The sequence below is a fragment of the Oreochromis aureus genome, linkage group 17 (assembly GCF_013358895.1).
Source record: "Oreochromis aureus strain Israel breed Guangdong linkage group 17, ZZ_aureus, whole genome shotgun sequence".
NCBI lineage: Eukaryota > Metazoa > Chordata > Actinopteri > Cichliformes > Cichlidae > Oreochromis > Oreochromis aureus.
The window spans coordinates 17,544,129-17,567,760 of NC_052958.1; the positions used below are offsets into that span (position 1 = coordinate 17,544,129).

Sequence of the window (23,632 nt, forward strand, 5' to 3'; positions counted from 1 at the left end):
AGCTGCCTGTGCTTACATTAGAGGAGGCATGGCTTTTGTGTCTGACACTCCCTCTCTTTCTAACACACAGGTGTAAAGAAGCCTCCATTAGCTCCCAAACCTAAACTCCCCGTCACTACCAAACCTTCACCCCCGCCCGTCGCTCCCAAACCGGGACTCATTTCTCAGCCTTTGGCGGTCTCCCAGCCCTCCCCTTCCACTCTGAAGAGGGCAAAACCGGCTGTTGCCCCCAAACCATGCATCCCAAAATCCTCCGCTGCCTCTTCTCCCCAGGTTTCACCCCCACCGCCACCCAAGCCTGCTGAACTGCTTATCCCATCTCAGGAACAGCAGGAGACTTTAGATGATGGCCTCAATCTTCTCAACTCCAAAAACGGGATATTATCCGAGGCTAGCAGACGTGAATCGGATTACATCATTCCCACCTGCTCCTGTGGGCTCCGGGACTGTACACAGTGTCAGCCCCTGGAAAATGGGAGCACATCTGAGGCTGGGGGACATTCACACAAAGAGGTGTTAGAGAATGGCGTTTCCAAAAAGGGCTTTGTGGGGTCAAAGCCACGAAAGGGTGGAGAAAATCAAGAGGAGGGAATACCTGAAGATAAGGGTGAAAGTGTGCAGATTAGCAAAAAGCCCAGGGGTAAACCTCAGAGACAGAAACACCTTGATAGGGGACCGGTAAGCAAGGAGGTACAGAGGACTGAGGAGCAGGAAGTAACTTTAAAAAATCAGGAAAGCCCTGCTGCTGAGCCTGATGTCTCTAAAGTATCGACGGAAGCCCAAAACACACACTTGAAGTCAGCCTGTGATGTCATAGGTGGCATCATTGTCTTCTCAAGCATCGTTCCTCTTGAATCGCCTACAGAGCACTCTGAAAGGAGCAACACTGTCAGCAGAGTGTCTCCTACCCGGTCACACCCTGATCTGCAGGTCCCCGCTGCTCCTAGCAAGCCTCTCCCAGTCCCTCAGCCTCGTAAACTTAAAAAGCCGGCCTTGGTGAGGCAGGATGGTCTGGAGGGTGGTGCTCAGGAGCAGTTTGTGGAGGAGGAGAAACAAAGGACTGAGATGAAGGAAGCTGAGGGGAAACTAGCTGCTCTGTCTCTCAGTACAGAGAGCGAGGAGCTCAAACCGGACCCATGTGATGACGGTTCACCCCCAAAAGACTCAGGTTTAGGAGACGATGAGGCTGACGCGCCTGTCCCGCCTCCTCGGCAAACCTCTCTGTCACCTCATCTCCACAGGTCAGTCCGCATGAACCCCAATCTTAACAAAAACAACTCCCACTCCTTAGACCTGCTCTCACAGCCTGACTCTGTGAGCCACAGTAAAGAGGGCGAGGCGCGCCGGGCAGAGGAAGATGAGGAGGACGGGTACGGCGACTTTGAGCGGTACCCCATCAGTCATAGCCTCCCTAAACAGATCAAACTCAGCTGTCACCCTCCTCTGGCGAATGACAGGAAAGCTTCCTCCGCCGAGGAGGAACAGTCGCCGAGGGCGCCACCAAGAAAACCGCAGAGATACAGCCTACCCGCACCTCCTCCGCCTTCCATCTGCCCTCCTGCACCTCCACATGCTAACACCCCAATGAGGGAGCTGCCCGCTCCTCCTCAGGAGAAAACAAGCTGGCGCTTCACGCGACCCTGCGTGACCTTCTTCAGCCGACAGATACCCACCAGGAGCAGCGTGCCGCCTAAGAGCCGAGCCCCGGTGCTGGGGGGCAAGCAGAGGGCGCAGTCTTTCTCTGCAGCTGACCTGGCAACCCGGGCCAACTCTCCAAAGAGGAGCCTCTCTTTCCGGAAGCTGCTGGAACTCCGGCTGTCAGTGAAGATGCTGCCAAAGCTGCTTGCCAAGGGAGGGCAGTCCCTGGACTGCACCAGCGTCGAGTCAAACCGGGGGAAGAGGAGCCTGGAGAGGCCCAGTAGCTGCATAGGGGAGGCTGATATTTGCGGAGAAGGAATAGAAGGCTCGGCAGAGTATGAGAACGTCCCGCTCTATGAGGAAATCCCGGAGTACATGAATCTGCCGTTTCACAGTGCCAGGCTGGGCTGGCCTCATGACCCAGATGCCGCTGATGCAGACATCTACGAGGTGCAGGATCCATACCACAGATGTCATGAACATGAGTATGAGAGGTACGCTGCTTTATTCATCAATTTTTTCTCAGCTATTTTAAGTTCCAGTTGATAGAAGCAGTTTAAGAGAGAGTCAGGAAGGTGGAGGGAGAAGGAGTCAAGGTGGTGACACAGTTGTTTTTCTGTTTAAGTCTTTATCTCTTGCATACTGATTTTGTTGATAGTCGATCACTGCTGCCAATCTCAGTCTGCATGCTATTTCAAAAGAGATTTTTAATCTCAAGAGTCAGATTTTCCTGGTTGACTGGCTTTTAGGGATCGAACCCAAGCCACTGCAGAGGACTCGGACTCAGTACACACTCTACCAAGTGAGCCTCATGATCGTTTATTTCTGATTCTGGTCATTAGGGGGATTTATTTTAGAAGGATTATAGTAGGTTCATCCTCAGCAGTTTAGCTCTTCTAGCCCTCAGGAGGGCTGGTTTTGATCCTAAAACATGGAGGAAGAAAAGATACTAATTTATCTTGTTATTCCTAATATCTTCGCTGTATATATTCAGATGACAAAAACATGGTTGTTTATAAATGATTAATAACTGAATGATATATACATACATATAGGGTTAGGGTTAAGTTATCTTAAATTATTAACCAATGAAATCAGTACATGCATTGATTTCTTTGGTCAGTAATGTAAGGTCCCAATTGTAATACAAACTGTGTCCTCCTGGATTCATATCTTGGCTGTTAATTAAAATTTACCTGCAGGCTGACGGCAGAACTTTGACATATTTCAACTCAGACTGCTGCCATCATAATATTTTGTTTATATTTTTAAAAACTATCTATATGTATTTTTACTCAATACAGGAATGATTAACAACGCCCACAAAACAGAATTTTCCATAAAATGTAGCAGCTCTGTTAAGCTTTATGTCTGTGACATTTCTTTACTCCTAATTCTTCATCCTGTATTTAGCGGTGACTTGTACAAAAATCATGTTGTGGATACAGATTTTGGTGAAGTTACATACATGACATGTGAAAATGCAACCAGAGAACATAACATCTCATTCGTACTAGGATAGTGAAATTAACATAACATAGAGGAAAATCAGAAGAACTGGGATTTAATATAAATCTTTTTTTTTAAACCGTAGAGATGCTAATAATCGCTGTGTGTGTGATGATGCTTGTGAAAAGTTTCATTCAGACTAGCTCAACCGTTAAGGAGGAGATAGCGTACATAGATACATAGATGTATACATGCATACACTGTCATTATAATAAGATATGTAGAGAAAATGTGCTAAAATACCCTCACATACACCCTGACTTACATGACGAATAATGACGTAGGTAATTACCAGGTGGGTTAACCCCTCTCGGGACCTCCCCAAGGACATGCCCACATGTTTTAGGTCATGAACCTAAAAAATTTCTAAATGTATTTACAGCTTTATAAAAACTTTATCAAGTCTTATCATGTTTGGAAAAAAAATTAGTTGTAATTGTACAAAAGCATACAAAAAATGGTTACACGGTTATATATGATAAAATGTACATTATTGATGGGATATCAATATTTAATTGGAAAATATCAGTGCTGTCAGCTTTAATCTCGTTAAAATGACATTAACGCCATAACCGCATTAACGCGGCAAATCTCCTTTAGTGAGTTAACACGGATCGCCCCGTGCGTGGGGCTCTACGGCGTCAACGCGTTAGCCCTGTGCAGTCCCACCACACGCAGAAGTATGTGGTCTCAGACTACCATTTCTTATTAGTTTTTGATTAACTGTGAAATTATTAGGTTCACAATCACAAAGCAGAAAGTCCTAAGTATTTATCTCTATTGATTAAAATTATTTTTTAATCCTCTTTTTGTCTGTTAGCTCTTTTTTCCTCTCTTTCATCATCTTTCTGAAGTGATACTGCAGAGAAAAGATGTTTTATAGTGTGAGATAAGAAGGGCATCTTTATACCAGGAACAATAGAATGCTTTTCTTTGTCCATATGGGAAAAAAGGACCTGCAAATTGATGTAGGCCGAGCTCTTATTACTGTCCTGTAATACCAGGTGAGTCACGGCTTCATTGCATGAACCGCCAGTGTGCAGCAGGTTGGACAGGTGAAACGAGCGGTTTGTGTTCAAGAGCATGTGAAAGTCAACCTTTGAGGCAGCCAGACATTGAATTTGAATAGAGCATTGATGTGCAGCAGGTCAGCCTGTTTTCCTGTGGGTTATTTTCAGTGGCCAGAGCAGGAAATGTCTGAGAATCGCAGAAACGCCACACAGCTCTCTAGAACAGGGAAAATAAACCTCTAGCAACCACCAGCCTCCTTTCTCCTCCTCTGCCTGCCCGCCCTCGCACCATGTTTAGCCTCTTCTTAACCTCATCACTCCATTTTTCTCCTTTGCTTGCCTGGGAGAAAAAACTGTAGTGAGTTTGTTCTCATCCTGAGTACATGGTAAGTAATTTCACACTCGTGGAAAAGCAGAGTTTGCAAAAAGAGCCACATAAGAGATGTTTTAAAGAGAAGTATTTATGTAATAAGAGGTATAAAAAATGAAAAAGGTAGACAAATATGGGACATGATTTATTGTGGGAAGATTAACAACTAGTGAATAAATTGTGACAAAATGCCTTTAAGCAAGTTTGCAGTTCTGGACAAAACTTTACATGCACTCAGCATGGGTGTAAATGTCATGGTAATTTGGGCTTTTAGTTATTTATTTGAATTGTTCTTTTTCCACAGTGGAATGTTTGTACAGTAAGCATCTTTAATGACTTTAGAAGACAAGAATTAGGTGCACAAGTTTGAATTTAACTTCAGTTTTCTCTAATCAGCTTCTGGCATAATTCTGGTTGGATATTTCACCACTCGTCTTGGTAAATTTAGTAGAGTTTGTTTAAATTGGTTGGTTTCCTGGCACAAACCTGGTTTTTAAGAATATGTAAAAAAATTTCACTATTGTTGAGGTTGAGGCTTTGGGAAAGGCATTAGAGAAGCGTAATGTCAGCCTGGTTTATCCATTCTGAAACCAGTTCCTTTGTGTGTGGGATCGGTGTTCAGGTTTCCATTGTCTGGCTGTTGATCTGAGGTGAACTTAAATAATTTGGAAGTAGTGCTCCTTCTTCATAATTCCATCCAGTGGTGTTTTGCTGTCAGTACCACTGACAGCAAAACACCACCACCATGCTTGACAGCTGGTAAAGTGTTCTTAGGTTTGAAAGCCTCACCTTTATTTGTCCAAACATACTTCTTGGCATTGTGGCCAGTTAGCTTAATCTTTGTCACGTCTGACCATAAAAATTTTCTCCAGAAGGCACTTGGCTTGTCTCTATGGGCAGATGTACATTTTAGTCGATTTTGGAGCAGGAGCTTTTTTCCCAGTTATTACCCTCTTAGTACATGTAAAACTGGCTTCACTGTGGACAGTGATGCTGGTGTTCTATTAGATTTCAGTTTATGGTAGGCTTGAACCTTGATGGTTCCTGGGTTGTTTCTGAACATCCAAATGAATTTCTTCTCGTCTGAGGATGATAGTTTGGGTCTTCTTCCAGACTTCAGCAAAGCGTGGACACATCTGAATGACTTGTCGACTTATGGTCGACTTATTGTATTTTTCTGTCGACCTTAATATTCTATAAGAATGATTAGAGCATGCTATAGGTATTACAGGTACTGCGCTGCAGTGGTTTGTATCATATCTATCTAATAGACTCCAATTTGTTCATGTAAATGGCGATTCCTCTTCACACACTAAAGTTCATTATGGAGTTCCACAGGGTTCAGTGCTAGGACCAATTCTTTTTACATTATACATGCTTCCCTTAGGCTGTATCATCAGAAGCCATAGCATACATTTTCACTGCTATGCAGATGGCACCCAACTCTATCTGTCCATGAAGCCAGATAACACACACCAATTAGTTAAACTGCAGGAATGTCTTAAAGACATAAAGACCTGGATGGCCTCTAATTTTCTGCTTTTAATTTCAGATAAAACTGAGGTTATTGTAGTCATCTCTGAAAATCTTAGAAATATGGTATCTAACCAGATTCTTACTCTGGATGGCATTACCTTGGCCTCCAGTAACACTGTGAGGAACACTGGTGTCATTTTTGACCAGGATATGTCCTTCAATGCACATATTAAACAAATATGTTAGACTGCTTTCTTCCATTTGCATAACATTTCTAAAATTAGAAATATCCTGTCTCAGAGTGACACTGAAAAACTAGTTCATGCATTTGTTTCTTCTAGGCTGGGCTACTGTAATTCATTATTATCAGGATGTCCTAAAAACTCCCTGAAAAGCCTTCAGTTAATTCAAAATGCTGCAGCAAGAGTACTGACAGGGACTAGAAAGAGAGAGCAGATTTCACCTATATTGAATGCTCCCTGTTAATTCCAGAATTGAATTCAAAATCCTCCTCTTCACATACAAGGTCTTAAATAATCAGGCCCCATCTTATCTTAATGACCTTATAGTACCATATCACCCCATTAGAGCACTTCGCTCTCGCACTGCAGGCCTACTTGTTGTTCCTAGAGAATTTAAAAGCAGAATGGGAGGGAGAGCCTTCAGTTTTCAGGCCCCTCTTCTATGGAACCAGCTTCCAGTTTGGATTCGGGAGACAGACACTATGTCTACTTTTAAGATTAAGCTTAAAACGTTCCTTTTTGCTAAAGCATATAGTTAGGGCTGGACCAGGTGACCCTGAATCCTCCCTTAGTTATGCTGCAATAGGCATAGGTTGCTGGGGGATTCCAATGATGCACTGAGTATTTTTCTTCAGTCACCTTTCTTAGTCACTATGTGTTAATAGACCTCTCTGCATTGAATCATACTTGTTATTAATCTCTGGTTCTCTTTCACATCATGTCTTTTATCCTGTCTTCCTTCTCTTTCCCCAACCAGTCGCGGCAGATGGCCGCCCCTCACTGAGCCTGGTTCTGCCGGAGGTTTCTTCCTGTTAAAAAGTACTTTTTCCTTCCCACTGTCGCCAAAGTGCTTGCTCATAGGGGGACGTATGATTGTTGGGTTTTTTTCTGTTTGTATTACTGTAGGGTCTTTATCTTACAATATAAACCGCCTTTACGTGACTGTTGTTGTGATTTGGCACTGTATAAGTAAAATTGAATTGAATTGAACTTGTACTTAAATACTGTTGTTTAAACTCACGATCTCAAAATCTGCAGTTGTTTAGAAATGGCTCGAAGAGACTTTTCCAGCTTGTGTAAATCTACTCCTTCTTATGTTTTCACTGATTTCTTTGGACTTTAAATGAGCTCACTGGTCAATCCAACGAGTCCTGCAAAGAGAAACTACCAGTTGTAGTCAGTCATGGTCACTAACAAGAAGTTGATAGGCTTTGGGCTTGTTAAATTAAAAGGCATATCACGTCATTAACACAACATTCATAACATAAAAGATTAACTTCAAAACCAAAAATACTTTGTTGGCCACATGGAGCACCTTCTTTGTCTCAGTGTTTCCCATTCATTGTCTATGAAAGCAGCTGTGCAGTGCATTCCTGTGGGGTTGTGCTGCATTTTGAATGATGCAAGGTTAAATTTTCCCACTCCTCATTTGCATAAAGTTGAGATCTAGGCTTTTTTATGCAAAAAAGAAATCTTCTACATAATGCCTCTCGGGCCCTTTTCTGTCTTTTTGTCTTTTAGAACATCTTTTCCTTTACTTTCCTCTTCCATAAAAGTCCAGCTTCACTCCCTGTGAGGCTGTGGCAGATTCCTCTCACCTCACTTTGATTTATTAATTTAAGTTATAATCTAAGTTAAAGTTTAAGGAAATCCACTTAGCTTTCTTGTTCTACTCCACTAGTTTCTGTGTAACTGTGATCTCTATTTTCTTCTCATAAGCGAGCAGCCCTACTATGTTGGTTTTGTTTTTGAAATTCAGTTTCGACATCCTACGTGAGACTTTCATCCAGTCATGTGCAGAACAGCATTTGCACAGCTGATTGAGGCTAAAAATGATGCAAAGCAAATCTCAGGCAAGATAACCCCTAGATTGCTTTTAGGGTGTCATTAGCCTTGATAACTTATAAACTTCATATGATTTTAAAGGAAAAATCAGGATGAACTGATTATCATCTGTGAATAAATTGTGTTAATTGGTAAAACTCTCAACAATCTAGCTAGGCATATATATATTAAAAAAAAAAAAAAAAAAAAAAAAAAACCATAATACAGGGGTCCCAGAATTGAGCCCTGTGGGATACCACAGGACAAAGTAATTAGATAAGTCTCCAACAGAGGCAATGAGCCTTTAATCTAAGCCTTTTATCCAGGCCTTGTGCCTGTTTCCTCTGTTCATACAGGAGATCATGTCAGGACACCTTTGCTAACTCTGAGGTAGACTGTTGTGAAAGTGGTCTTCTAAACAATTAAGATGTGCTCTGCGTCTTAATTCTGTCTGGTATGCAGAGCAGTCCGCCGGGTGTTTGTGTGTCAGAGAGGAAAAAAGAGGGAGCGAGTGAATCTGTAGTGTTTCCCAGGCATCCGAGCCTGTTAAGTTTATGTAAGTAGCCCCGGGCTGTAAACAAGTGGCGCTCTGTGCCTGACCAAGTATGCTGGAGCGCTCGACTACAGAGAAAGCATAAGGGAGAGAAAAGCAGACAAAGAAGGAGGTAGAGTCAGTGGGAATTGAAATTTAGGTAACAGAGACACATAAGAAAAGCAAGGAAGTGGGCAGAGTGGGCTATTCGTGGTGGGAGTGAAGGGAGATCACCATTTATTTCCATACCCCACACCCCAACATCCGCAAGACTTTGCACAAAGATTAGGGTAGGAACTGACAGCAGGACACGGAGGATGAGACAAAATCAGGACGCTTTAAACCCTTCTGTTCTGAAGTCTCAGACAGGTTAATTCTACAACAGAGACTGCAAGAGCCAGATCAAAACATTAGCAGCACAAACACATGTTGCTGCTTGTACTAACCTGGCACACAGCGCTGTTTGTGGGAATACCCGAGCCAGCATGTTGTTTCATTGGTAGCCGTAGGGCTGATAAAAGTGCAATGAGGAGAAAGACAGGTCTCAAAAGTATAATCACTTTTCAAATGCACATTATGTACAGCTGGGTGTTATAGAGGTAGGTCTGGGCAATTAATCAGTTCTAGTTTTGGCCAAAATGACTAAATGGGAGTCTTAAGATAAAGTGAACTCTCCAGGTTTTATAGTTGGGATCTTAGAACAAGTATTAGTCAGTTCTCGTCATCACCAGATACCCCACGATACAATATTATCAAAATACCTCACTCATAATACAATATTATTGCAATTTTCAACATTTTGCAATATGTGGAGTATTCCAATAATGTATCTTATAATTTATCACCATTTTCTAACTGAAAGTTATGTCCTCAAACTTTGTCACTATCTGTTTTATCCAATAAGATAAAGATGTCTCACTTCTGTTATTTTTTTGTTGCAAAATGAGTTTGTCAATCAAAAGGTTTTAGTGACCAATACTGTCACTAAAACCTGCTATATGAAGGAGTCAGTCTGCAATTTAGTGGGGTCAAGTTGGTAATTACATGCAATCTTTTTCTGATAATACATCAATTAATTGTGATAAATCATTGAAAATCACATATCTGTTGCTGTGTACATAGCCAGAAATTCACATTTAACTATTACATTTATACTCAGTAACCTTCTGGTTCTATAGAAATATAACTAAAAAACAGCCAGCTGGCAGCCAGTTGAGTCAAGTCTGTTTGCAGAAAGGTTGCCTCTTATCAGGCGACATGTACAATTGTGAGTGTGCAACATGCTCAAAGCTCTGGGCAACCCATTTAATCACTACAAGTTGCAATCAGTTGCATAATGTAAAAAAAACAAAACAAAACACTACAATCACCAGGTAGCCACCTTTTTTTGTAGATGCAAGGAGGTTGCTGTCCAATTTATGCTTGCTCTGATTCAGGAGGTAGCTTTGTCAAGCTAAGTGTGTCCAGTTTTATATGTTTTTGTTTAGTTGATTTAATATGAGTTTGCTCAGTGTGATCTCAGGATGGTGGTGCAGGAGTGGTGGTATTTTAATTTTTTAAATAAAATATTCATATTTGGTGTCCCTGTATTAGTACAACATCACAATACTACGCTGTATCAACTATGAACTAGTCCGATTTTGGGATTGTGCAACAGTTGGCTGTCAACTTTGTTTCTCTGTTGCTTGCAGACGAGCATTTGCCTTTGCAAGATTGGATTTGCATTAAAAACATCCTAGTAAGGGGCCTAAAACTCCTTACTATATGACCATGTGTCTCCCACCACCTGCTCCACCTCTTTTTTTCATTTGAATTACAGTACATTTAAAGTCTAAGAAAGTCAACTGAAAAAACCCCCAATTTTTACCAGTAATGCATATTTTTGGTAAATAATCAAGATTAAAACAAAAACTAGTCTCTCACATAGCTCCCAGTGGTTTGGTCCATTGCCCATGTGTGTGGCTCTCTTATTTACTTCTCCCACACAGTAATATCACACTTGTTGTAATGAGACAATTTTTCATTAGCTCTGTTATCCTTGTTACCAAATCTTATGCGCCAGTGCAGCCACATCTTACAAAACATGGAGGCAGATTTGTGCAGTTTTCCAAGAGCTGTTGAGTTCTCTAAAGGAAGAACTCAACCAGCTCCTTTTACTGGATATAAGGAAAGGAGCTTCAGTGCTTCCTTTATTACCTCCTTATCAGAGGATACACTGCGCCTTACTTTATGATGCTGAATATTTGTGCAACCAAACAACCAACCTAGCAAACAAGTGGCACCGATGATGGTTAAAACTACTGATGCATTTTATACCGTAATCTGTCAATATGCAAATATGGATGAACTCTGAATGTAATGCTGCTTCATTAAAAAACTTCTTCTTATGCAGTTGTTTTCTTATATTAAGTGTTCTATAAATAAAATAAATTAGCAGTATTAAAATGATCAAAGTGCAGTGGGATTTATTGTGGTGTATTAGTGTGTCTGTGAAGGTCTTTGACCTAGAGCAGACCTCCAGACCTAGTAGTTGGTTGTTTTATTCTTTTGTTTATGGACACATTTATTCTTGTCCGCTCACTGAGCTCCGGGGATTTTCATATCCTACCTAACCGCTGTCTGCATGACTACCCAACATATTGTCTAATTGTATTCATCAATATTTTCCGTTATACCAAACCTCTGAAGAAGCTTCAGTCTTGACTCACATACTTCTATGAGTAAATATGTGTGTTAAATTTGTCTAGGCCCCCTTATTGCACAAGGCTTCCTTAATCTTTATTTATCCAGGGAGGGTTTTTCTGAACTCACACACCGCTCTGTAGCCCTGCCCTGCTTCCCTTTCACAGATTTAAACATTCCCTGTTAAGAAAGGCTAAATTAATCTCTGTCTGTCTGTGTTTGGGTGAACAGCGGCTGCCTCATCCAGGACGTCCACTCTGAGGAGGAGGAGATCCACAGCTCAGATGACGAGGACAACAGCTCCACCTCTAGCAAGGAGCACATGGACGAGGCAGACAGACAGGTATAATAATGAAACTCTGTCTGTAACATCAGGGGAATTCAGCCAATAAAATGACTCAATGTGAGCAATAAAGTAATTAGGGTTGAATTTAAACTGAAACTACTCCCAGTACCTGATGACTGATCATTTCCATGCATGTTATTCTGATGCCACAATCCATAAACATTTATTATATTTACTTACCATCATGCCTCATGCTTTCACCAGTGTAATTATTATAATGAACATCCAGTCAAACATCTTGGTTCTCAAATTTTTCCAGCAGAGTGTCTTTGCAGCTATGAAGGCTCTAAACACTTATTTTCAGCCATTTGTTTTTCTTCTCTTGCTTCTGTATGACGTTAAAGAAAGTGGATATGCTTAATCTGGTCATATTTATGAGGAGTAGCCAATCAGAAGAAATGTGGGGTAAATGGTGAGGGCCTCAAAAGCTTGTTTCAGACAGAGGATGAACTTAGGAACTGTGTCACAGCTCAGTAATAGAGAAAGGAGGGTGATTATAAAATATTAGTCATGCAAAGCTACTGTAGTAGATTCCAGGAAATGAAATATAGTAATAAATATGGAGTTTGAAAGTAGTGTAAGAGGTCCCATTTAAATGTCTATAGCCTGGTTATGTCTAAATCATAATATTGAGATCAGGATTAATCATTAACTCACAGATTAATCATTTTTTAAATCTGTTGACCCAAATGAATAAATGAATATGAATGTGATAGGAAAGCACAAAGGTCCACTCAGGAGTTAAGTCCAAGTTAAAGCCTTGTTTATACTTTCGCCTCCGAGTGACATAAATGTCATCTTTAGAGGGTGAGCGTCTGTGTGCCTGCTTGTTTTTATGACCACGTGGACTCGTCTGGAGAACTTACATTACAGTGCACCAGCTATGACTGCACCCCAGGAGGCGGACTTGGAGCAGATTTTCAGGGAAGCATAACAGGAATCACTACTCGGCTGTTGGTCGCTAGCTGACCATGTCTATAACGAAATATAGTGAATGCAGTCCTAATGCAGTTATTCAAGGAGAGGGTGAAGCTACCGTGACTTACAGACTATATATAAAAGATGTTACTGTACAACGTCACCTATTAGTCACCTGTTGTAGTTTAAAGTGGACAGGAGTCACTATATGTATTGGGAAACAAAAAAAACATCTTCACGTTACAAAAAAAATACAATCCACGATCTGCACTGTAACTTGGAGATTATTTTCTCCTTCACTTACAGTTGGACTTCATTTTTCCTCAATTCTATTATGACTTTATCTACTCAGTAAGATAATGTTTCCAACAAGTGTGGCATCTCTTCCTCAGAGGCTTTGGTTTTTGGGGTTTTTTTTCCTACGTTGAATACATCAATCTGTTTTCCCTGTGGAAATCATGATGGATATCAGGAGTCCTGATCGTGGTTCGCTAAGAAAGTGTTTGTTCTGTGATGCGCATGTTGTAAACTGTTAGGTTGTAAACTGTTTGGATGTGCCTTGGAGGAGATAGACAATTTTATTGCATAAAATAAAAATAATAAAAAATAATGCTGATCGCTACCGTGGACATCTGCTCTACGAGCTGATCGCACCGCTTGGTCTGTCCACAGAGGTCCACAGTCTTGACTTCAGCTTGTTGGTCTGGTCAATCACATGACCCCCTATGAGCAAACACCTGGCGACAGTGGGAAGGAAAAACTCCCTTTTAACAGTAGGAAACCTCCAGCAGAACCAGGCTCAGGCAGGGGCTGGCACCTGCCAAAACCAGTTAGGAGTGAGGGGAGAAAGACAGCAGTCTTCATTCATAAAGTGCTTTACAAAACTAAACATTAAGAGTAACAGGTGGATTTTTCTGTTTCAGTGCAGCTAGCCAAACAAAAAAAGAACCCCATATTGCTAAAAAGACAGAGAGTGGCAGTGGACAGTATATGCTTGTTATTAACATAAAAGTCATTGTTGCAGCCAACCGACTTAGACACTAGTTTTAGTGTTGTGGTTTTCTACTGCGTTACCAGTTCTCTTATTAGTTAGCTAACATAAACTATAAGCTATAAACAGTAATTTAGAGCAGGGCTCCATGGTGAAAATTAGCCTTTATACATGTAGTGCTTCATTTCCACTTGAATGATGGTGTTTGCCCAACATCACAAGTGAGGGGTGAGTCTCACCAGGAAACAATGAGGGGACATGCTCATACAGAAGCTACTTCTACTATTTCTTCTTTAGACCTAGAGGCTCCATCCCTCTTTTATATACAGTCTGTGGCCCAAGCCACAATAGTCACATTAATGGGGACTGTCACCCATAGCAAGACTACTAAGACTCCTCTATTTGTAGTTTTTAGACACTTGAAGAGGTTAAACCAAGAAAAACAGAGAAATGTTATTGTTAGTCTCATTCCCAACCACACTAATTGGAAACCATAGTCTTAAAGTGGCTGTTTTTATTCACACTTAGTGGAAAATGCTACAGAATTATTACAAGGGCTGAAGTGAGCATATTTCCAGAGAAACATCTATGGAAAAACAACTCTGAGTGCTCTTAAAATATGATGTCAGCATGTGAAGCTGGCAGATCATTTACAGGTCACAACGGACGACTCGTATCTCTCCTGGTGACTCAACTGTCACCGCAGCAGCTGGAGGCTATGTGCTCACATGGATCCTGCCGGGTGTGTTTGTTGCCTTTAAAAGCTTTTCAGAAGTGGGTGTGTTTGTGTGTTGAAAGTGGGGGATGTTGAGCAAACACAGAAGGGCTACAGGTTCAGGAATAGCTCCCTCAATGGCTGAAAGAGTCGATACTGTCAGCACCTGTGTCTGATGGCTCTCAGAGCGCCGGGGTATCACAAATACAGGCTCCGATAGGACCGGTCGGCCATTTCGGTCAAGCAGGGGCCAAGGCCGGCGTCCAAATTAAGTCACAGAGAATCTGCCCTCCCCCCTTTCCTATTCAACAGCACACTGTTGGAGAGAGATGGGGAGAGGAGACAGGCAGAGAGGAGGGAAAGGTTCCTGCTTTATGTTGTTTGAAAGAACCTTAATGGTTTTTAAACACCGGCACCGGTGATCATGGTGATTTGCAGCGAACCTGTGAGTTAACTTTAAACTGTTTTGGCGCTGGCGTCTCCCTGGCACCGTCCTGACTGTCTGTGTTTTGTTTTTTTTGTGAAACTTTAGCAAGAGGACGAGATGAAGAGGAAGAAGGTGGTGCACATCGCCCAGGAGATCATGAGCTCGGAGAAAGTGTAAGTGCTTCAGTCACGAGGTAGCATCTGTACTGCAATCCGTGGCTGTCTAACGGACGTGTTTCTTCTCTTTTATCAGGTTTGTGGATGTCCTGAAGCTTCTGCACATAGTAAGTGTCTTGTTCAGTCAAGACTTTTATTAAAGGAGGATTTCCATGACTTAATTTAGCAGCCAGAGCATAATAAACAGCACTGTATGTTTTGGTGCTGGCACTGTGCTGTAACTGTCTTGAGTGGTGATCAAAGTCTTTTCTTTAGGACAGATTTGAATTAATGGCCCCTTGACTACAGTTGTCTTTGCTCGAGTGCCCTTACTGAGTTGATTAATGCAGTTACAATCTACAGCTGAGGCTTTTAAAGCTGCTGCGATAGAGTGTTTCTGGTTTTCTGGGGGCAGTGGTGGGCAGATAAATGCATGGCCACAAGCTGGGGGAGGAGGTGCTTTGATCAGATCCATTACAGAGATGCACTGAGAGAAGAGTGTAGGCACAAGAAAAAGAATGAGCTGTGGGCTGTGGAGTTTGCCTGGTGGCTCATTTAATCTGTTTGACATATTTTGGGAGAGTTGCCCTGCAGACATTTGTGTGTGATGGCCCAGTGATTTTTAGGAGGTGAATTCTGCAATTAACTGCAGTTATGCTGCTAACAAATCTGCTGACTATCACTGATTTGGACTATAAAGCATCGCTAGAAAGAGAAATCTTTCATGTGGAGGAGGATCATCACACGTGATGAGTGTCAGGTTTGATGTGGAGAGGAAGAAAACGTTGGAAACCTCAGGCTGTATATTCAACAAAAGATGAGCCTTTTGTTGTGGCTGATGAAAAGTTCAAAACGAAACATAAAAGTCGAACAAAATCCAAAGAAGATGAAACACGCGGGAGAAAGACAGGCGTTTCAACAAAAGGAAGGCGGGATTATTTATACAAACAGGAAGGGAGTGAGAGGCAGGTGAAAGTAATTAACCAATGAGGGCACAACAGATGGTCACAAAAGAGGAAGTAAAAGCAAAAACGAAGACTTGAAAGAAAACCAACTACCTAAGTAAAACAGGAAGAGAACAATCAACCTATATGGGACCAAAAAAACAAATACTGAGTGAAAATGGAGACAATCGGGAACCAACGAGAAGGAAAACAAAGAGGAGAGTGACATTTAAAAAAATCCAAACAGAATCCAAAAACACAAACTACAAGAATCAAAACTTCAAAACAGCAGTGAAATCAGGAGTTCGGTTTCTAGCTACAACCTGGGTTAGTCCTTACTGTACTGTACTGAAGGTGGTGCATCAGCCCAGGAGTGCAGCCATCGTACTGCAACCTCCGGGGGCTTCTGAGGGACAACATCAGGCGCAAATAACCTCAGCTGTGGCGGTTATCACTGTGCAGCAGTGCACAGCTCATGGAAAACTAGCAGCCACACCAACACAATATTTGCTTTGCTCACCAGAGCTGGCTGCCTGCGACTCTGCCCTCTTCCTGGTGTTTTTGCCAGTGTATTACAACCCTGTTAAAAAAGAGAGTGAAGAACCAGGCAGATGTTATGACTTAATAAAGATTTACCCACTCACCTCACACCAGTCCACTCATAGGCACTCATGAGGGCAGTAATAAAATGATTTATTAGTGTGTTTGACCTTAGTTTGGCTCATTGAGTGTTGCTGATTAATTTTCTGTCAGCTGATTTATCGATTGTTCGACTTTTAGCTCAGACGTTTAGACAGGAAAGCTGCGCCTTTGTTTAAGTTTAGTCCAAGGACGGACTGCAGCAGGCGTTGTTCCCAGGGGGAATCCCAGGTGAGCGGGTTCAGATGACCCACGCTGAGGGCCCACCTGTCTTTCCGCCTCAGACGTGGCTTTAGTGAAACCGCCGTGGGATTAGTAGAAAACGCCGCCCTGCGGCTGATGGGGGAGGGCGAGGTGCAGACCTCTGTCCAAGAAAGGAGGTCAGATCGCATTCTTCCCTCTCCGCGGCCAGCCTGGGCGCGCAGCAGCTGCTTCCTTGGGCCACAGAGGCGACCTCCAGACACGCACATGCCTCAGATAATCCTCAGTGTGTGTGTGTGTGTGTGTGTGTGCAGGTAGGTGCGTGGGCTCGTGAATGTACTGCATATTTGTGGTATGTTCATCCAGTTGTTTAATTTTTGCATTTGTTTTCTTTTTGTTTCTCCACAGTCAACCTCTGTCTTTGTTTTAACTGCAGGTTGTCGATTTACCTGCAGGACCAGAGAATTTAATTCCCCATTTGTTAGATCCTCATGTCCTGCTAGGGACCGCCTTAAAATATACAATAACAACATATGTAGTTGTTTTATATGTGTGATAATAAGGCTTTAGTTTAAGTGTTTAAACTCTTTCTAACTTTTTGAGTTAGGTTCAGAGAGGTTCATTACCTGTCTAATCTGTACATTAGGTAAAACATTAGCTGATAACATAATGGAGATCATATGCAAACCCCCTTTTTTTGAATAACAGATGAGACAAATTAAAAGGAAAACCTGAATAAATGTGTTGAGAAACAGCAGATGCAGAGACTTCCAGAAAGAGACACAGAACAATGAAGTATTTAACATCTAGCCATGCTTTCTTTTTTCTTTGTTTTTTTAATGTTTTAGATTGGGAGTTTCTACCAAACTGCTGGAACAGTAAAAGAAAATGGTGATCAGAGCATTATCCTTCACCTGAGGAAGGAAAGTGGGAAGAAGGATGAATTGTTCTAGGGGTTCTTAAAGACTGGAAGAGTGTGGTTGATGGGCGTAAAGTTAAAAGAAAAGTTACACCTTTTAAAACGTTGACTTGGAATATCAGTGAGCTCATGTGATCAGACCGTGTCGACATAAAACAGTCCATCACAGGTTTTAAAGAAAGGAGGTTATAGCAGGGCTTCAGTGCAAAAACCTTCATTAGAAAAGATGAATGCTCATCCGAGAGTTCAGTGGGTCAAAGCCCACAGAGGTGCTGCTTTACAGAGACGTGTGGGCACAAAGTGACGTTCAAGTCAACTGAGTCATCCCTGACAGTATTTTGGAGTGTGGGCAAGAGCAGGCCAACTAAAGAAATGTTACAGGCCTGAATGTTTGAGGCGCTTTATATTGTCCTGTTATGAAATACTGCGCTCATATTTTTAGGGATTTACGGTCACGGTTGGTTTAATGTTAGATTCTGCTCTCCTTAATTATCATCTAAACACCAAAATGAAGGGATGACTTTTTTAAAAGTTTGAAAATTAATGCATGAAATCACTAAAGTCTCACAGATGTTGTTTTCTGGGATACATCTGGTCAGCCACTCATGGCTTTTAAAAAAAAAACTGTCCCTTCACATCTGAATTTAGTTGAAGAGTGAAAGGAGAGGCTTTGATAGAGATTAAAGCCACTGGTTAATTTTCATGTGATTATTTGGTTGTAAATTGGCTGTATATCCACACAATGTCCATATTGGGTACACATGCTAATTAGTTAAGATGAGCTATATAGGGGGCGGCACGGTGGTTAAGTGGTTAGCACTGTTGCCTCACAGCAAGGAGTTCTCTCCGGGTGCTCCGGCTTCCTCCCAGAGTCCAAAAGCAAACATGAGGTCAGGTTAATTGGTGATGCTAAATAGACTATAATTGACCTTTTGCCCTGTGACAGGTGAGATAGGCTCTACCCTCCATGCAAACGTGAACTGGATAAGCAGAATAAAATAGATGGATGGAGCTAAGATAAGCTTTATTTATCACATTAAACACAACATAAATAAAGCAGAATAGCGCAATAAAATCAATACAGTATGACAGAACAAAATAACCCATTAAGGTAAAAACACCAAATAAAACAGCACAAGATATAAATATAATACAAATAGGAGCTTAATACATAAATACCTAACAAATAAATGCATGTTTGAGGTGGTGAACATTTTGTTTATCTGTAGTTGTGGCAGATAACAGCAAATACGTATGCGTTATATTTGTTCTGAGATTATATTTTATTGTGTGTTGCGTGGTGAGTTTATCTTTCCGAGCATCTGGACAGTCATAATGTATTTCTCTTAAAGGTGACGCTGTGGTGCAGCTAAAAAGACATATTTCTCAGATTGTTTTAGTAACTCTCGCTGATGAGTATGGCATCAGACAGGCTAACCTTCTTCTGTCTATAATAAAAAGCCTTCCCTTTGTATATTTTGGGTAAAAGTTAGACTTTAGAAAAGCGCGTGTCCTGAAGAAGGAGTCGAGATGTGGGACAAGGAATGAAAATGCCATTCAGTCCCAGATAAAGAGGGATATCTGGTCTTACAAAGACAATAAGATAAATGGGGCATGAGCTAAACAAACACTGTCAGCTACAATTGTAATATTGTGTTTTGCCGTAACGCCAAGCAGTGGATATATTTGTGAGTGAGAGAGCGCGAGTTATCCAGGACGTCGGGATTCCTTGTCACCTCCCTACTTCCTTCCAGGTGGATGTGTGTGTTGGCATGCTGGACAAAGTCAAAGTGCTGACTCAGCTCCATGTGTGTGGGTGGGGGTGGATGTGTGTGTGTCATAAAATATGTGCAGAGGTGTGGACGGGAAGGGTGGTGGAGGGGGCAGTTTATGAGGTGCTCCTGATCAGTTGTAGTAAAGTTTGTCGTCATGTGCCACTTCCAGCCTGCCCAGCTGTGTCAGTGTGTGTGCAAAGCTTTGTCAGAATTAACCCATGCGTCTCTCTCCAGGATTTTCGGGATGCTGTTGCCAAGGCAACCCGTCAGAATGGGAAGCCGGTGGTGGATGAGCGGATCCTCTGTCAGATCCTGTACTACCTGCCTCAGCTGTATCAGCTCAACAAAGACCTGCTGAGAGAGCTGGAGGAGAGAGTGGCACACTGGTAACACAAACACACAGTTTTCTTTCTCACTATTACAGCACAGAAAGCATCTTTGTAGCTGAACTAAGCCTTTTAAGGCTTTAAAAGTGGAACATAAGGTTCCTCTTATAGAGATGGAAAAGATGGAAGATGAAAGCAGCACTTACATTGTATCCACAAATCCATCCTGACATACACTTCCCTAAATGTAACTGTAACTACTTGTCACATTAATGCAGTCCACGATGACTGTGATTGGCCTGTTCAGAGCTGTAGTTACCTCCTGTTCATTTCCTGCTACTTCTTCTTCATCTTCTTCTGGCATCATTTTTCAAATCAAATGTTTTGGTGTGCTAAATTGCACACCAACGCAGGGACATCACAAGCAAGAGTCAATGGCATCATAAAAAGTAACGGTGTTGTCCACTCACATCAGCTAAGCGGTGGGCTTTACTAGATTCAACAGAAAAGTTGAAATAAAGCTTTAGTTTGTCAAGTCTCGAGCTTTATTTAGTCATCATCACTTTAGCTTTCTGAAACCTGATGTCATGAGTGTATCTGACGCATCTGCATCTGAGGAACCAAAGAACGCTGCACTCTCATTGGCTCATGAGAGCACACTTTATTGTCCTTTTTTTTACTCGAGTGGGTCATAATTTACAAAGTGATTATGTTTTAGTCTGTAAGAAACTGTAGCGATTGAGCCCATAAACATAGCTTACAGACCATAATCATAACTACTACCACAGGAGTCGCCATCTGCTGGCCATTAGAAAGAATGCAGATTAGCAATGCCCATCTTTTGTATACAGCCTGTGCTCCTTCTTTATTTTACTGTAAACTACTAAGGCATAACAAGCCTTACTTTAAATCAAATTAGACAGAACTAAAAAAGACAAAAAAACAACATGCTCTTTATTAGTTGGTAAATAAGCAAAGTTATGCCCTAATCAGACACCTACTGCATTAATACAGTATTAAAATAAGTTATATCGAAAAAGCCTTTATAACAGTAAGGGAAAAAAAAACAGTGAGCTCAGAGGAGAACGTGCTCATTGATCCTTTATTTTTTGTCATAGTTTCACTTTATTATTATACCATATACTGAAGTGAAACATCAGTCCCTCGTTTTGAGAATGTTGTTTAAAGTCAGAACTATTACTTAGAAAAAAAACTAGTGAGGTTCAGCTTATTATATGTTCATAATGTATCATAAAGTAAAGGGTGACTCGACAGAAGTGAGTTTTTAGAGGTGATTTGTTGAGTCAGAGCTCCTCAGGGAGGTTTTTCATGAGCTGAGTCACCCTAACAGCAAAGAGCTGATCCTCTCTGATCTTTTTACACATGAAGTTAGGACAATCTTTGAAGAATTAAGTAAGGTTATTGTCAACAGCTGCCCTTTCTCACAAAAGGAAAGTGTTCTTTAGACACACTAAAGTCAGCACACTGGATTAGGCAGTGTTGCCTCACACACTCTTTGTTCTGGGGCGCTATGAGACTGTTTAATGTCCAGTCCTGCTGAGTCAGACACTGGCCTTCTCACATGCAGCTCGCTCCGGAAACATCCACTGAGAAAAGTTCAGGGCTGCTGTGCCTGTTTGACAACAGCTATAGACTCAAAATATGAGCATTTTAAAACTTATCCTAAAATAAATATAGTGCAGATATACTCATAATGACATGTGATACTCTGCTTTCCTAGTTTTGGTCCAGCAGCTGCACTCTGTATGGTTAAAATTCAGATGTAAGATTAAGTCCTGAAGGTTTCTGTTGTATCTTTGTGTTCCTACATCTTAAGACAGCGCTCTGAAAATGTAGGAAAGATAACCAGAACGGCCAAAATTGAATTAAACTGTTATAATATGAATATTCCAGGAATTTAACACTGAACTTCCAGGCAAGTTAGACTAGTGAAAACAGAGGCTAACACATCCTGACTTTTAGTTGCTTATTTAGAGTTACAGTTTTTTATATTTATCACAATTCATGTGTCTTAAAAACTGTTAAACATGAGAGTCAGTGAAGTGCCCCTTGATTTTACTCCTGGTGAGTAAAGTACTTGGACACGTTAAATTAAATGCAACACGATCGTTCTCTGTAGTTGGATGTGTTTTTTCCCCATGATGATTTCCAACTGAAGTTCTTTTTTCTGCTTTAATATATCGGAGCTGTTTCATTGACTTCAGAAAACTTTATGTCCATCTGGTTACAGGAGTGACCATCAGAGGCTGTCGGACATTTTCGTACAGAAAGGTCCTTACCTGAAGATGTACTCCACCTACATCCGCCAGTTTGACAACAACGTGGCTCTGCTGGACGAGCAGTGCAGGAAGAACCCCGCGTTTGCAGCCGTTGTCCGAGAGTTTGAGGTAGAGATCCAAACTTTTTTCCAGCCAGGACTTAAGTGAAGAATTTAAATGGGGAAAAATAAACATTATCAGGAGCCTCTGCACCGTCATAGCCATAAAAATAAAGGTCTTTAGATAATATCTAAAACCTCTCATATCTGTGGGATAATTGGGATTTGCTGTGTCTGTGCATCTGTTTGAGTTTTGCAGCAGGATTTAGAATGACTCTGCTCTTGTTTTGTCTCAGATGAGCCCAAGGTGTGCCAGCCTGGCTCTGAAACACTACCTGCTGAAACCAGTGCAGAGGATCCCTCAGTACCAGCTGTTGCTCACAGGTACAAACTCAGAGAGGCGTATTCACTGGTCCAACATGCTGCAGGTCAAAACTTTATTGAATTTTTTTATTGGCGGCACGAGAATGAAAGCTGGAGTAAAGTCAGGTTTTCACTGTCCTGGTGTTTTGGGAGTGCACTGCCACCCAGTGGACAAATACGACGATCGAAGAAGAGCCTGTTTTATGCAGAACAAAGTTACAATTATTTACTTTATAACTTTTTGAGGAAAATAAGAAGCTGTCAGCACACTGAGCTAAATCCTTCTGATATCAAAGAGGGAAAAAAATGTTTCAGACAAAAAGTACAAAGACTTTTTTTCTTTCATGGATGTTCTGGGACTTTAAGTGTAAACTAAACCAAAAATGAATCTAGAGTCTAGAAAAAAGAATAAGAAAAGTTCTTCACAACAAAATAAAGTTATGGTTGTATATCCTTGATGAGCTGAAGGTCTGTAATCTGACCCCCTGTTTTTATTCCCTAGATTACCTGAAGAACCTTCCAGAGGACTCTGAAGATTACAAAGACACACAAGGTTAGATAAAGGACATCCCTCACTGCTTCCTGTTTCCACCTTTGTGCTGGGGACTTTAACACTGATGCTTTATCTTTGCTGTCCATGCAGCTGCCCTCAGTATCGTGAAGGAGGTGGCCAACCATGCGAATGACATCATGAAGCAAGGGGTAACACCTGATTCCCTTTAAACCCTTTTAACGTTTTTGCAGTGATGGAAAGCCACTTGAGGTGTTTGGTGGTTTGTTTTTGCAGGATAACTTTCAGAAGCTGATGCAGATTCAGTACAGCCTCAACGGTCACCATGAGATCGTTCAGCCAGGCAGGGTATGTCACTCAAAATGTTATTTTTTTGCCCACAGCCTTAACAGAGTGGTCTGACAGTGGGAGATTGTTTAAGCAACAGTAACACAAATAAGTAACACAAACAGCATGCAGTAAGCAAAATTCGGGCCACTGGGGGAAAAAAAAAGTGGGCACATCTTTTTTTCTCCTTTTCCAGAATTCTGAGATTAAGTCAGAATTCCGAGAAAAAAAGTCAGAATACTGAGAAGAAAGTCTGAAAAAATTCAGAGAAAAAATTCAAGAATTCTGAGATTAAATTCAGAATTCTGACTTTTTTCTCAGAATTCTGGAAAAAGAAGAAAAGAAAAGATGTACTCACTTTTTTTTCAGTGGCCCTAATCCTCTTCCATAAAAATTAGACCATCATGTCTCCACGATAACTTGCAGCTAATATAATGTATGCTTGACTCTTATT

The 23,632-nt window shown here is 41.4% G+C and overlaps 1 protein-coding gene across 1 annotated transcript in view; it reads left to right on the forward strand.

The window, feature by feature from the left end:
* fgd6 (FYVE, RhoGEF and PH domain containing 6) overlaps positions 1–23,632 on the forward strand; it is a 29,895-nt gene that overhangs the window by 1,851 nt on the left and 4,412 nt on the right. The window contains exons 2-11 of the mRNA XM_031746369.2: positions 71–2,132; positions 11,515–11,626; positions 14,786–14,853; positions 14,933–14,963; positions 19,548–19,699; positions 21,891–22,047; positions 22,274–22,361; positions 22,843–22,893; positions 22,984–23,042; positions 23,128–23,199. Coding sequence (XP_031602229.1) covers positions 71–2,132; positions 11,515–11,626; positions 14,786–14,853; positions 14,933–14,963; positions 19,548–19,699; positions 21,891–22,047; positions 22,274–22,361; positions 22,843–22,893; positions 22,984–23,042; positions 23,128–23,199 — 2,852 coding nt within the window. The remainder of the gene's footprint in view (positions 1–70; positions 2,133–11,514; positions 11,627–14,785; positions 14,854–14,932; positions 14,964–19,547; positions 19,700–21,890; positions 22,048–22,273; positions 22,362–22,842; positions 22,894–22,983; positions 23,043–23,127; positions 23,200–23,632) is intronic.